The 14,106-nt window shown below is 49.2% G+C and overlaps 1 protein-coding gene across 1 annotated transcript; it reads right to left on the bottom strand.

Annotated features, from left to right (window-relative positions):
• Nucleotides 1-99: 99 nt before the first annotated feature.
• SGTA (small glutamine rich tetratricopeptide repeat co-chaperone alpha) lies at nucleotides 100-13,827 on the bottom strand. The gene is made up of 12 exons (XM_059489623.1): nucleotides 13,812-13,827; nucleotides 12,057-12,191; nucleotides 10,979-11,082; nucleotides 10,747-10,831; nucleotides 10,178-10,277; nucleotides 8,501-8,605; nucleotides 7,559-7,697; nucleotides 5,704-5,766; nucleotides 5,323-5,360; nucleotides 4,517-4,606; nucleotides 2,560-2,675; nucleotides 100-1,181 (listed from the first exon to the last, which is right to left on the bottom strand). The coding sequence occupies exons 2-11, from the start codon at nucleotides 12,154-12,156 to the stop codon at nucleotides 2,561-2,563; spliced, it is 939 nt and encodes a 312-aa protein (XP_059345606.1). The 5' UTR covers nucleotides 12,157-12,191; nucleotides 13,812-13,827; the 3' UTR covers nucleotides 100-1,181; nucleotide 2,560.
• Between the last annotated feature and the right edge of the window lie 279 nt (nucleotides 13,828-14,106).

Here is a 14,106-nt window from a genome sequence, read left to right as displayed (position 1 = left end):
GAAGGACAAAAAAAATTGAGGAAAATGGGAATAAAATGTGCCCCCAAACAGACCCTGAGCCCACAGAAAGTTCTGGAAAATCACCTGAGCACGCAGGGATAACAACCAAAGTGTCCAAATGGTTTTTATTCCTCACGAGCGACACGAACCACATGAATTCCACGGAGCCTTGACCAAAAAAAATCACATTTTTCCATGATTTTTTCCGTCTCCCCAATGTTCCAGAGGGGCTCCTCCTCCCCCAGGAGCCAAAAAAATTTGATTTAAATCCATTTTGGATTTTTAAAAAATTCCCTCTGGTTTCCCCCAGCTGGGATTTGAGGTGGCTCCAGGAGCTTCTCCCTGCCCAAATCCTGGATTTTGGATCCAAAGGGGGATTTTGGATTCATTCCACCCCCAGCCCAGCCAGGCTGATCACTGACATGCAATTAAAAAAAAAATCAAAATAATTCAGAAAAAACTCCTTTAAACACACTAAAAACACCTTCACTCCCTCCCTGCTCACATTCCAAGGGAGAAATCCCCATTTTTGCCAGAGTTGCTGAACACTCAAATGAGATTTTCCAGGATTTTTTGGGATTGGGAAAAAACCCCAAAATGCCTGGGGGAGGTTCAGTCCTGACTCCCCCGTGGATCCTGGAGAGGGGAAGGCAGCAAAATTCCCAAAAAATCCCAGATTTGGAGCAAAATCTTCATTTCCAGAGATGGAAAATACCAGGAATTCCAGGGTGGGGATGAGCAGAGACTCAAACACTTCTTGGAAGTGGCTCCCAAGGGGAAGATTGGGGCAAAAAAAAAGAGAATTATTCACTTGGAAATGCTCCAAAAAATAAAATAAAAAAAAAAAAAAATTGGGAATAAGACCCCCCCCAGGCAGCAAATCCTGCAGGGATTTGGGAATTTCCCAACAGAATTCTGAGTTCAGCTCTGCTGGGGCTGCCAGGAAAAAAACCCCAAAAAATAAACCTGAAAAAGAGGAAAAAAGGGGGAAAAAAGGGGAAAAAAGGGAGGGAAATGGGAATTCTCAGGGACATGCAGGGCATGGGAAGATTTGGGAATTTTTGTGGTTTTTATCCGTTGGAGTTTTGGGTTTTTTCCCCCTCTTGGACACTTCCAAGTCAAGAATTGGCAACACGGAGGTGGCTCCCAGCTGGAAAAGCAAATTCTGGAATTTCCAGGGGCTGTGGAGAGAGGGAAAACAGGGAATTCACCTGGGGAAAAGGGAATTTCATCAGTTTCATCTGGATTATTTATTTCTATTTATTTTATTTTCATTTAACTTATTTATTTTTACTTTATTTTATTATATTTCAATCTAATTTATTTTCAAATTATTTTATTTCAATTGATTTTAATTTTATTTTTATTTAATTTCAAATTATAATTTCATTTTATTTCAATCAAATTTATTTTAAATTTATTTTTTCAATCAAATTTTTGTTTTATTATTATTATTTACTTATTACTATTATAAATATAACACTAATATATTAACCTGTAAAATGACGTAATATATATTTATATAATTATTTTATTTATTATTAATTTTTACTATTTTATTTATTTTAAAATTTATTTCAATTTAAATTTAGTTTTATTTTAACTTTTTATTATTTTAAATTCAAATTGCTTTCATTATTTTCATTTTAAATGATTTTATTCTTATTTCAATGATTTTAATTAATTTAAATTTAACTTTTTCATTCTTTTCCATTTGCACATTGTAATTTACTTTAAATTTTGATCTAGCTTAATATTAATTTAATTTAATTTTTATTAATTTAATTTAAATAATTTAAATTTAAAATTTTGAAAATTTAGAATAGAAATTTAAAACTTCATTTGACTCAAACTGGTGTTATCAATTCCTGTATTGAATCAGTCAATCAATCAATAATCAATGGCACTGATCCTGCCCCACCTCACTCCTGATTGATTAGAACTGGAGTTACCAATTCCTGTATTCAATCAATCAATCAATCAATCAATAATCAATCAATATTCAATAGTATTGATCCTGCCCCACCTCACTCCTGACTGACTCAAACTGGAATTACCAATTCCTGGATTCAAACAATCAATAATCAATCAGTAATCAATGGCACTGATCCTGCCCCACCTCACTGTGGAGTTATCAATTTCTGTACTGAATCAATAATCAATAATCAACAATAATCAACCAATCAATCAATAATCAGTCAATAGTCAATGCCTCATCTCCCTCCTGACTGACTCAAATTGACATTATCAATTTCTCTATTGAATAAATCAATAATCAATCAATAACCAATGGCCCTGTCCCACCTGACTCCTGAATTATCAATTCCTGTATTCAATCAATCAATCAATCAATCAATCACCAATGCCCCACCTCACTCCTGAGTTATTGATTCCTGTACTGAATCAATCAATCAATCAATCAATCATCAATGATTGCTCCTGCCCCACCTCACTGCTGACTGATTAGAACTGGATTTATCAATTCCTGTATTGAACAAATCAATTAATAATCAATCAATCAATCAATCACTAATCAATCAATCACTAATCAATCCCCACCTCACTCCTGCTGCTCCTCGTTGCTGGCGCTCGGGGTCCGGCTGCGGATTTGGCTGCGCAGCTGCTCAATGAGCTCAGGGTTCTGCTGCTGCATCTGCTGGGCAAACTGCTGGCCCCTGGGGACAGGGACACACGGGGACAGTGGGGACACACAGGGACACACAGGGGACAGCAGGGACACACAGGGGACAGCAGAGACATGCACAGGGACAGCAGGGACACACAGGGGACATCAGGGACACACACAGGGACACACAGGGGACAGCAGAGACATGCACAGGGACAGCAGGGACACGCACAGGGACAGCAGGGACACACAGGGGACAGCGGGGACACGCAGGGGACAGCGGGGACACGCAGGGGACAGCAGGGACACACAGGGGACAGCAGGGACATGCACAGGGACAGCAGGGACACGCACAGGGACAGCAGGGACACGCAGGGGACGGCAGGGACACACACAGGGACAGCAGGGACATGCACAGGGAGACACAGGGGACAGCAGGGACACGCACAGGGACATACAGGGACACGCACAGGGACACACAGGGGACAGCAGGGACACACACAGGGACATCAGGGACACGCACAGGGACAGCAGGGAGACATGCAGGGGACAGCAGGGACACGCACAGGGACAGCAGGGACATGCACAGGGACAGCAGGGACACACAGGGGACAGCAGGGACACGCAGGGGACAGCAGGGACACGCACAGGGGACAGCGGGGACACGCACAGGGGACAGCGGGGACACACAGGGGACAGCGGGGACACACAAGGACAGCAGGGACACGCACAGGGGACATCAGGGACACACCGGGGACAGCAGGGACACGCAGGGGACGGCAGGGACACGCACAGGGACAGCAGGGACACGCACAGGGGACAGCGGGGACACGCACAGGGGACAGCGGGGACACACAGGGACATCAGGGACACGCACAGGGACAGCAGGGAGACATGCAGGGGACAGCAGGGACACGCACAGGGACAGCAGGGACATGCACAGGGACAGCAGGGACACACAGGGACATCAGGGACACGCACAGGGACAGCAGGGACACGCACAGGGGACAGCGGGGACACGCACAGGGGACAGCGGGGACACACAGGGGACAGCGGGGACACACAAGGACAGCAGGGACACGCACAGGGGACATCAGGGACACACCGGGGACAGCAGGGACACACAGGGACAGCAGGGACACATAGGGGACAGCGGGGACACACAGGGGACACACAGGGATAGCAGGGACACACAGGGACAGCGGGGACACATAGGGGACAGCGGGGACACATAGGGGACACACAGGGATAGCAGGGACACACAGGGACAGCGGGGACACGCAGGGGACACACAGGGATAGCAGGTACACACGGGGGACAGCAGGGGCAGTGGGGACATTGGGGACATCTGGACACAGGCAACACCCTGGGACATTCCCAGCCCTGGATCCAGGATTGTCCCCCTGGATTGTCCCCAGTCATGTCCCCAGCTGCTCCCAATCCTGTTCCCAGTCCTGTCCCAGGACCTGTCCCCAGCTGTCCCCAGCCCTGTCCCCAGCTGTATCCAATCCTATCCCCCAGCTGTCCCCAGCCCTGTCCGCAGTCCTGTCCCCAGTCCCAGTCCAGTTCTGCCCCCAAGTTGTCCCCAGCCCTTTCCTCCAGCTGTCCCTCCAGCCTGTCCCCAGCTCCATCCCCAGCCCTGTCCCTATGTGTCCCCAGCCCTGTCCCCCAATCCTGTCCCCATCCTTGTCCCCCAGCCATCCCCAGCTGTCCCAGTCTGTCTCCAGTCCTGTCCCCTGCTGTCCTAGGTGTCCCCAATCCTATCCCCCAGTCCCGTCCCCATCTCTGTCCCCAGTCCCAGCCCAGCCTTGTCTCCAGCTGTCCCCAGCCCTGTCCCCCAGTGCTATCCCCCAGCCCTGTCCCCAGGTGTCCCCAGGTGTCCCCACTCACGCCTGGATCAGGCTGGCCAGGTCGTTGGTGGAGGGGCTGCTCCCGGTCGCTCCCATGGCGTTGTGGCCTCCCGAGATCATCCCCGACATTCTGGGGAGGGAAAAAAGGGCTCAAAACTGGGGAAAAATCCCCAAAAAATCACCTGGGGACTGCTGGGAGCAACTTCCCATCCTGGGGATCTCGGAATTCCCTGCAGCAGCTTTTGGTTGGCTGGAAATAACTAATTAAGCTGAACAATGAATAAAATTGTTAAAATAATGTCGATATTCCCAGATTTATGGAATTCCAGCCCTGCTCTGCCTCCCTGGATTCCCTCCAGGGCTAGATCCAGGTGGGAATTCCCAATGGCACCACGAATAGGGAGAAGCCAAAGGGAGCTGAGTGGTCTCATCCCAAAATCCAAGGATTTGGGGGCCCCAGAGGGTCTCTCCCTCCTGCCACACTCTGCAGGGATGCTCAGGAATGGATTCAGGAATTTATCCATTTTCTTCAAATATTGGGAACTGCTCCTCGCAGCCATCCAGGAATGGGAATATTCCCATTTTAACCAAGCTGGGAAATTCCTGAAATCCCATAAAACTGCAGCAGAACCAATTCCAGGGCCATGATCCATCCCACCCCACCTCCCTTGGGAATAATTTTATTCCAATCCCTCTCCCAACATCTCCCAGAGCACCCAAACCCCCCAAGGGAACTGGTTCTGAGCCCCCCTCAACATTCCTGGCCCAAATTCCCTCCTGCTCCCACTGGGAAAGGCCAAACCCAGAATTCCAAGAGGGAATAAATAAAAGTGGGATCCAACTCACAGCTGTTGTACTTGGGGGTTGTTCATGAGGTTTGAGGCCTGTGGGGAATAAAAACAACACCCGGGTGAGGCAGCAGGGACGGGGTGGGATCAACCCCAAAGGGAAGGTGGGAACATTTGGGAATTCAGGAAAAGGGGGGAAATGGCAAAAAGGAGAGCAAAGGCGAAGCCCAGAGCACAGCAGGCCCTGCCACAGGCTGGGAAAAGCCTGAGGAGAAATTCCCAGCTCTGTCTGAGCTGAAGGGAGCAGCAGCAGCTTCCACACAGCCCCAGGGAGTGGGGAAAGCTTCCAGAGGGGCTCCATGCCAAGGAATTCCATGTGAGGAGACACCAGAGCCCCCAGGAAGGCTCCATTGCAGGGAACCCCAGGATCTGCAATCACCATGCTCATGAAGCCGGGGTTGTTCAGCAATCCGGCCAAGTCAAAGCCTCCGGGGCCGCTGGTCTGGAAGAGAGAAACCAGAGCTGCTGTCATTGCTCACTGCCCATTCCCATTGCTCATTCCCATCCCTCATTCCCATCCCACATTCCCCATTCCCATTGCTCATCCCTCATTCCCCATTCCTCATTCCCATCCCTCATTTCCCCATTCCCATTGCTCATTCCCCATTCCCCATTCCTCACTCCCATCCCTCATTTCCCCATTCCCCATTTCCCAAACCCCATTCCTCATTCCCCATCCCTGTTCCCAATTCCCCATTCCCATTCCCTATTCCTCATTCCCATCCTTCATTCCCCATTCCCATTGCTCATTCCTCATTCCCATTCCAAAATCCCATTCCAAAATCCCATTCCTCATTCCCCATTTCTATTTCCAAACCCCATTCCTCATTCCCCATCCCTGTTCCCAATTCCCCATTCTCCATTCCTCATTCCCATCCCTCATTCTCCATTCCCATCCTTCATTTCCCATTCCCATTGCTCATTCCCCATTCCCACTCCAAAACCCCATTCCTCATTCCCCAAAACCCCATTCCTCATTTCCCAGCCCTGTTCCCAATTCCCCATTCCCATCTCTCATTTCCCATTCCCCATTCCCAAACCCCATTCCCCATTCCCAAACCGAATTCCCCATTCCCATTCTCCATTCCCAATTCCCCACCCCTCATTCCCCATTCCCTACTCCTCACTTCCCATTCCCTATTCCTCATTTCCCATCCTCATTCCCAAACCCCATTCCCAATTCCCAATTCCTCATTTCTCATTCTCCATCCCCATTCCCAAACCCAATTCCTCATTCCCATTCTCCATTCCCATTTCCCCACCCCTCATTCCCCATTCCCTACTCCCTCACTTCCCATTCCCTATTCCTCATTTCCCATCCTCATTCCCAAACCCCATTCCCAATTCCTCATTTCTCATTCTCCATCCCCATTCCCCATTCCCAAACCCCATTCCTCATTCTCATCCCCCATTCCCAAATCCCATTCCCCATTCCCAGAGCTGCCAGAGCCAGTGAATCCCAGCAGGAAAGGGTTGGGATGAAGGAATCCATTCCCAGCCCCTCTCACTGTCCCAGCCTGGCCTTGGGCACTCCCAAGGATGGAGCAGCCCCAGCTGCTCTGGGAATTCCATCCCATTCCCTCCCCACCCTCCCAGCCAGGAATTCCTTCCCAAAAATCCCACTCAGATCTCCCTTTTCCCATTTTAACCCCATTCCCTGTGTCCTGTCCCTCCATCCCTTGTCCCAAATCCCTCTCCAGCTCTCCTGGAGCCCCTTGAACCCCTGGAAGTGACTCCTTGGAGCTTCTCCAACCTTTCCTTGGGACACTCCAAACTTTTCTGGGAATTCCATCCAAGGATTCTTTCCCATTCTCCCACCCAACCCTTCCCAACACTCCCCTTCTCCTGTCTCTCCAAGCTGTTGGAAAAACCCTTCCCCATTTTTTTTTTGGAGGATCCCAAATCCAACATTTAAACCCTGACAGGGAGAAGAGGCTCTGTCCAAACCCCAGAGATTCCTGCTCACCCCCTCAGCTCTGCCCTGGAAAAAAACCTTGGAAAATTAAAATCCCCCTCAAAATGATCCATAAAGGACATTCCAGCCCATTCCTGCCAAACCTCCAGGTTTCTTTTGGGGAAAAAAGTTTTCTTTGTGTGCAAAAAAAACCAACTTTGGTGCTATGGGGAAAACAAAAAAAAAGCTGAATTTTGGAGAGATTTGATCACAAAAGTGGAAATTGCCGTTGCAAAACCCTGCTCCTGCTCTTTTAACCTCAATAAATCCCACAACTTACTGGACTGGGAGTCTCCTTCATTTTCTGTTCAGCTATTTTGAGGTTGGATTTGTACGTTTCGTTGTCCGGATCCAACTCCAGAGCTTTTTTGTAGTAAACAACGGCTTCTGTGTGTTTGTTTAAACTGGACAGGGCCAAGCTGGGAAAAAAAAAAGAAAATTCAAAGTCATAGAAAGGTTTTTTTGTCACCTTTTTTAATCCAATTGTCCCCACCAAGTTTCTTAGAATTGAAAAATGTGAATTTTTTCTGCACCCTAAAAAGCTGAAACTGCAGAATTTTTTCATGGTGGAACAAACTGATAAAATCCCTGTTCTGGGGTTTGCAGGGATTGAAAATTCCAGCAGGAATGGTGGAAAGAAAATAAAAATCAAAGTCATAGAGTCATAGAGTTTGGTTTTGTTTTTTTTTTTTTGGCACTTTTTAAATCCAGTTGTCCCCACCAACTTTCTTAGAATTGAGAAATAAGAAAGTTTCAGGAAATCAAAATTCGAGCAGAAAAGAAAATAAAAAATCAAAGTTACAGAGGAATTTTTTGGTCACTCGTTTTATCTAACTGTTGTCCCACCAACCTCCTAAAAAATTGAAAAATGTGAAATTTTTCTCCACCCTAAAAATCCGAAACTGCAGAATTTTTTCATGGTGGAACAAACTGATAAAATCTTTGTTCTGGGGTTTGCAGGGCTGCAGAATTCCCAAGGAAAGGTGGAAAGAAAATGAAAATCCAAGTCACAGAGGATTTTTTTTTTTGGCATTTTTTAAATCCAGTTGTCTCCACCAAGTTTCTTAGAATTGAAAAATGTGAATTTTTCTCCACCCTATAAAACCGAAACAGCAAGAATTTTTCATAGTGGAACAAATGGATAAAATCCTTGTTCTGGGGTGTGCAGGGCTGCAGAATTCCCAAGGAAAGGTGGGAATTTGCCCAGGAGGAGGCTGCTCACCCCATCCTGCCGTAGGCTTTGCTGTAGCTGGGGTCGATGCCGATGGCTCGCTCGCAGTCCCGCACGGCTCCCGCGTAATTCCCCAGTTTGCTGTAGGCAGCAGCTCTGGAAAAACGGGAAAAATCCACAATCTCCTGCATTGCCAAGCAAATTGGATTCTGTTTGTTATCTGGATGGCAGCTGGCTCCTGTTCAGTGAGCAGTTTTTCCTTATCTCTTCCACAACTGGGCAGACACCTGCTGATAACAGCTATTGAATGTCACTGCATGGCTGATAAGAACCACAGCATCCCATTGGGAGATGTGAGCCCAGAGGGAGGAGCCAAGCATTCCTGCCTGGATATAATCCTGAGATTTCAAACATTCCTACCCGGATATAATCCTGAGATTTCAAACATTCCTACCTGGATATAATCTGAGATTTCAAACATTCCCACCTGAATATAATCGTGAGATTTCAAACATTCCTACCTGGATATAATCCTGAGATTTCAAACATTCCTACCTGGATATAATCTGAGATTTCAAACATTCCTACCTTGATAGAATCTGGAGATTTCAAACATTCCTACCTGGATACAATCTGAGATTTCAAACATTCCTACCTGGATAGAATCCTGAGATTTCAAACATTCCCACCTGGATATAATCTGAGATTTCAAACATTCCTGCCTGGATATAATCCTGAGATTTCAAACATTCCTGCCTGGATAGAATCCTGAGATTTCAAACATTCCTACCTGGATAGAATCCTGAGATTTCAAACATTCCTGCCTGGATAGAATCCTGAGATTTCAAACATTCCTACCTGGATAGAATCCTGAGATTTCAAACATTCCCACCTGGATATAATCTGAGATTTCAAACATTCCTACCTGGATAGAATCCTGAGATTTCAAACATTCCTACCTCGATATAATCTGAGATTTCAAACATTCTTACCTGGATAGAATCTGAGATTTCAAACATTCCTACCTGGATATAATCTGAGATTTCAAACATTCCTACCTTGAAAGAATCTGAGATTTCAAACATTCCCACCTGAATATAATCCTGAGATTTCAAACATTCCTACCTGGATAGAATCTGAGATTTCAAACATTCCTACCCGGATACAATCTGAGATTTCTAACATTCCTACCTGGATATAATCTGAGATTTCAAACATTCCTACAATCTGAGATTTCAAACATTCCTACCTGGATAGAATCTAGAGATTTCAAATATTCCCACCTGGATACAATCTGAGAATTCAAGCATTCCTACCTGGATAGAATCTGAGATTTCAAACATTCCTACCTGGATAGAATCAAATTAAAGTTCAAAATCTGTTTCATCCAAGAATTGCAGAGAAACACAAAAACCTCCCTCCTTCCACTGCTGATTCTGCACACACAACTCCCTTAACTCTCCACGAGGAGCCTCCAGCTCCTCATTCCACCCTGAATTCCCAGCAAATCCCACTGTGCATGGAAGCAGATCCCATTCCATGGCAACTCTCATCTGATAAAGGTCTGATAAAGGTAATTTGCACACCCACATCCCACACAGAGATCCCAGGAGGCACCAAAACACGGCACGATCCCACAATGAACAAGAAACTGCTCAAAAAACTCCACAGAATTGTTCCAAAAATGCGATTTTTGGGCATTCTGGAGCAGGGGGAGCTGCCCAGTACCTGTTGCAGAAATAAACGGCGTTGGCTGGGTTTAACTCGATGGCTTTTCCATAAAAAGACACAGCAGCCTCGAAGTTTTCTGCCTTCATTTGGTCATTTCCTGAAAGGAGGGTGGGAAAAGATGGGAAAAAACTGGGATAAACCAAAGCAAAGGGCTGGATCCATGGAAATAGCACAGGGGAGAGGTTTGTCAGAGTGGGGCAGGGCCAGCAGTGGGGCTGTGCTGGAAATTCTCCCATTCCTGATCCTGATTCTCAAAAACCACCCCAGGTGCTGCACCCACACCTATCCCATTTTTCCCAGGAAAAAACCATGCACAGAGCAGGAAGGATGGATGCTCTGCTCCACACCCCACAGGATTTTTGGGATAAAAATCCCACAGATCCAACAGCAAAACCTCCCCACATTCCTACAGCCCAAGCAGAGCAAGAGGCAGGAACAGAAAACAAAATAGAAAACAAAATAGAAAACATTCCCTTTTTTCCTCCAATTCCAGGTGCCAGGGAATTGAGATGCCCTCCCAATTAGCACCAAACCCTCATTATCCAGCAGCTCCAGGTGTTTGGTACCTTCAGTCTTGAGTCTTTCAGCTTCAGCCACGTCATCTTCTGAGGGGGTGACGGGCTCCGAGTTCGTCCTGGAGTGTTCCAGCTCCTTCCAAGGAGAGGCACAAGCTGAGCTGAGCATTCCCACAATTCCCACCATTTTTTTCCCCTCCCACACTCTCTGAGGGGAGCAGCAGCCTCCTGGAAAATCCAGAAGAATTCAGGGAAAAGGGAACATCCCAGGGCTCTCACTCACCTTCCCTGCCACGGCTTCAAATATTTCGGGGAGAGTCTGGGATACAGCCAGGCTTTGGTCTTCCATGGAGACCCCAAATGCTGTTTCCAGGCACTGGATGGCCACTGGATAAGGAGAGGTTTTTAAATTAATTAATTATTAATTAATAAATATTCATCCCTCTCCCTAATCTCTCAAAAAAAAAAAAAAAAAACCAGGAAAAAAACCCTCAATATTTCCCCCACGCCAGATGGATTTTTGGTTCTGTATTTTCAAATTTTGCCAAAATTCAGAGCTGGGCAAAGCTTCCCTCTGGATCTCCTGGATGGAGCCAGTCCTAAATCCCATCCTCTGAGGGATTCCTGGGGGTGGAAGTGAATCAGGCTGGGGCTGCTGCAGCATTCCCACAGCTGGGGAATGTGGGAATGGCTCAGAATTCCAAAGAAAAATCCTTCCCCATCATTCCAGACCCAAACATTCCCCTCACTCTGGGAGCCCTGAGCCATCTCCTCCCTCCACAGGCTTGGGAAGCTGCTCCCAGGGAAAAGCAGAGCCTCCCAGAGCCTTCCTGCCACATTTTTCATCCCAAAATATCCTACTCCCAGCAATGTCCCCCCACCCCACAGCCACGCTCCTTTCACCACGACAAACCCACAAACCCAGGGCTAAACCTTAATCTCCTTAAGGAGACCTTTTAAGATCCCTGCCCTTTGAAAAGGCCTGGAAAAATCCTTGAGGAATGATATTTTGGGGAGAAAAAGACGAGAAACAACCCCAGGAACACAAAAATTTTCCCTGGAGTCAGGGAATTCCCATTTCCCACCCCACAGAGCGCTCCCAGCTTGGCCTGGATGAACCCTCTGAGTCTCCAAGAAGGGATCAGGGAGGATTCTGAGCCCAGGTACATCCAGCTAAGCTGCTCTTGGCAGAGATCAGAAGCCACACGAGCCACCAGCATCCCTGGATAAATCCCAAAAGGAAAAAAAATCAACCCCAAAATTCCAGCGAGGTTCAGCACCGGGAGCAGCCCAGCCAGAAAACACGGAAAAAACGGCGAAATTCTCCCAAATTTTGGCCTGACAGAGGCAGATCCACCCACCTTCCAAACTCTCCTGAGCATCTGGGGACATGCTCCCGTTCTGGAGCTGGGTGTGCAGGAACTGGATGATGGAGAAGGCCAGACGCTTCTGGTCTGCCATGCTGGGCTCCACCGCTCGTGGCTTCCCAAAAAATCCTGCAGAAACCCAAGCCAGGCATTGAGAGAGAAAAGGGAAAAAGATTTTACTGCTGCTGCCCTCCTGGCTTCCCAAAAAATCCTGCAGAGACACAAACCAGGCAGTGAAACACAAAATGATTTTGCTGCTGCTGCCCCTCAGGGAGGTGTTGAGGAGGTCAGAATGGATTTGGAGTTGCTAAAAACTCCAGAACATTCTTTATTTTTTTTTTAGGAATTCTCCAGGTTTGGATTCGCCCTCTGCTTGGCACAACTGTGCCAAGGGAAGCACCCAGAGGTGTTGAAATCCCTGGAACTCACCAGGAAAAACTCCCAATTTTCTTGTTCCTTAAACCAAGGGCCAAGAGCAGGAGGAATTTAGGAGGAATTTGGTGGCCCCAAAGCAGAGCCAGGACCAGGAGGAATTTAGGAGGAATTTGGTGGCCTCAAACCAGAACCAGGAAGAATTTGGCAGCCTCAAACCACAGCCAAGAACAGGAGGAATTTAGAGGGATTTTGGTGGTCCCAAAGCAGAGCCAAGTGCAGGAGGAATTTGGGAGGAATTTGGCAGCTCCAAACCAGAACCAGGAGGAATTTGATAGCTCCAAAGCAGAGCCAAGAGCAGAAGGAATTTGGTGGCCCCAAACCACAGCCAAGAACAGGAGGAATTTGGGAGGAATTTGGTGGCCCCAAACCAGAACCAGGAGGAATTTGGCAGCCCCAAACCACAGCCAAGAACAGGAGGAATTCGGGAGGAATTTGGTGGCCCCAAACCAGAGCCAGGAGCAGAAGGAATTTAGGAAGAATTTGGTTGCCAAACCAGAGCCAGGAGCAGGAGGAATTTAGGAAGAATTTGGTTGCCAAACCAGAGCCAGCAGCAGGAAGAATTTAGGAGGAGTTTGGTGGCCCTAAAGGAAAACCAAGGAGGATTTTGGTGGCCCCAAAGCAGAGCCCAGGAGGAGCTTGGCAGCCCCTGGCAGCCCGGGCAGTGCCAGCCCATCCTGGCAGGGCACGGGGAGGGAAATCCCAAAGCACCGAGAGCCCAACCAGCAGCACCCGGGGCTGGGAATTCCCAGAGCAAACTCCCCGCACTTTAAGTGGGTTTGTAGCACAGCCAGGCTCAGTTAACGGAGACCCGAGCTCCGTTTAACGCGAGCCCACCGGAGCTGAGCCGGTCCCGTCCGCCCGGAGCAGCACCGGGCCCGCCTGGCTCCCGTTCCCCGGCAGCCCCCGGACCCACCGGGCGGAGAGGGGAGGGCGCCGCTCCCCGGTGTCCCCAAAGCCCCGCGAGCACCGCCCGGACCTTGCCCCGGTGGAAACAACCGGGGATCCCCGGTTACCGGTGCGTTCACCGGGACCGGGACTGGCGATTCCCGAGCCTGGCACCGGCAGCACCGGAGACACACAACTCCCAACGGAGGGCACAGCCCGCTCCCGGTACGTCCCGTCCGGTCCGGTCCCGTCCCGCCCCCCAGGCCCCGGTGCACCCGGTACCCCCCGGTGCCGCTGCCCCCAGGCGGAACAGAACGGCGGGCAGCACGGCCCGGCTCCAGCGGGTCCGGAGGCGGAGGGATCCCGCCGAAGGGCCGGTCCCGGTGCCCCCGTCCCGCTCCCGGTGTCCCCCGGTCCCCCCGCGCTCACCGGACACTCGCCTGGGCCGGGCGCGCTCCCGCACTGCGCATGCGCCGCGCCCTCCGCGCGCCGGCTCCGCTACGGCCCCGCCCCTCCCACTAGCACAAGAATGGGCGTGGCCTATGGAGAAAGCCCCGCCCACACCGGTACCATAGAGATGCTGCGTTGTCACGGCAACGCGCGGGGGCGTTGCCATGGGAACGGGCGGGCGGGACCCGGGGATGCTCCGCGCCCGCCCCGGGGCCGCTCCCGGCCGGCTCTGAGGGTCGCGGCGGGGATGAGCCTCCCCCTCCGCCCGGTCCCG

This window comes from Ammospiza nelsoni, chromosome 27, assembly GCF_027579445.1.
Source record: "Ammospiza nelsoni isolate bAmmNel1 chromosome 27, bAmmNel1.pri, whole genome shotgun sequence".
In the NCBI taxonomy this organism is placed as follows: Eukaryota; Metazoa; Chordata; class Aves; order Passeriformes; family Passerellidae; genus Ammospiza; species Ammospiza nelsoni.
The sequence above is the reverse complement of the archived record's forward strand: the minus strand, read 5'-3'. Positions and strand labels throughout refer to the sequence as shown.

What these genes read in the sequence shown, in the direction of transcription:
- SGTA (XM_059489623.1), bottom strand. Translation starts at nt 12,156, where the DNA reads ATGGCAGACCAGAAGCGTCTGGCCTTCTCCATCATCCAGTTCCTGCAC. An exon ending in GCCGTTTATTTCTGCAACAG is followed by an intron (nt 8,606 to 10,177) that starts GTACTGGGCAGC and finishes CCGTTTTTCCAG; the next exon opens with AGCTGCTGCCTACAGCAAAC. An exon ending in AAAGCCTACGGCAGGATGGG is followed by an intron (nt 7,698 to 8,500) that starts GTGAGCAGCCTC and finishes TTTTTTTCCCAG; the next exon opens with CTTGGCCCTGTCCAGTTTAA.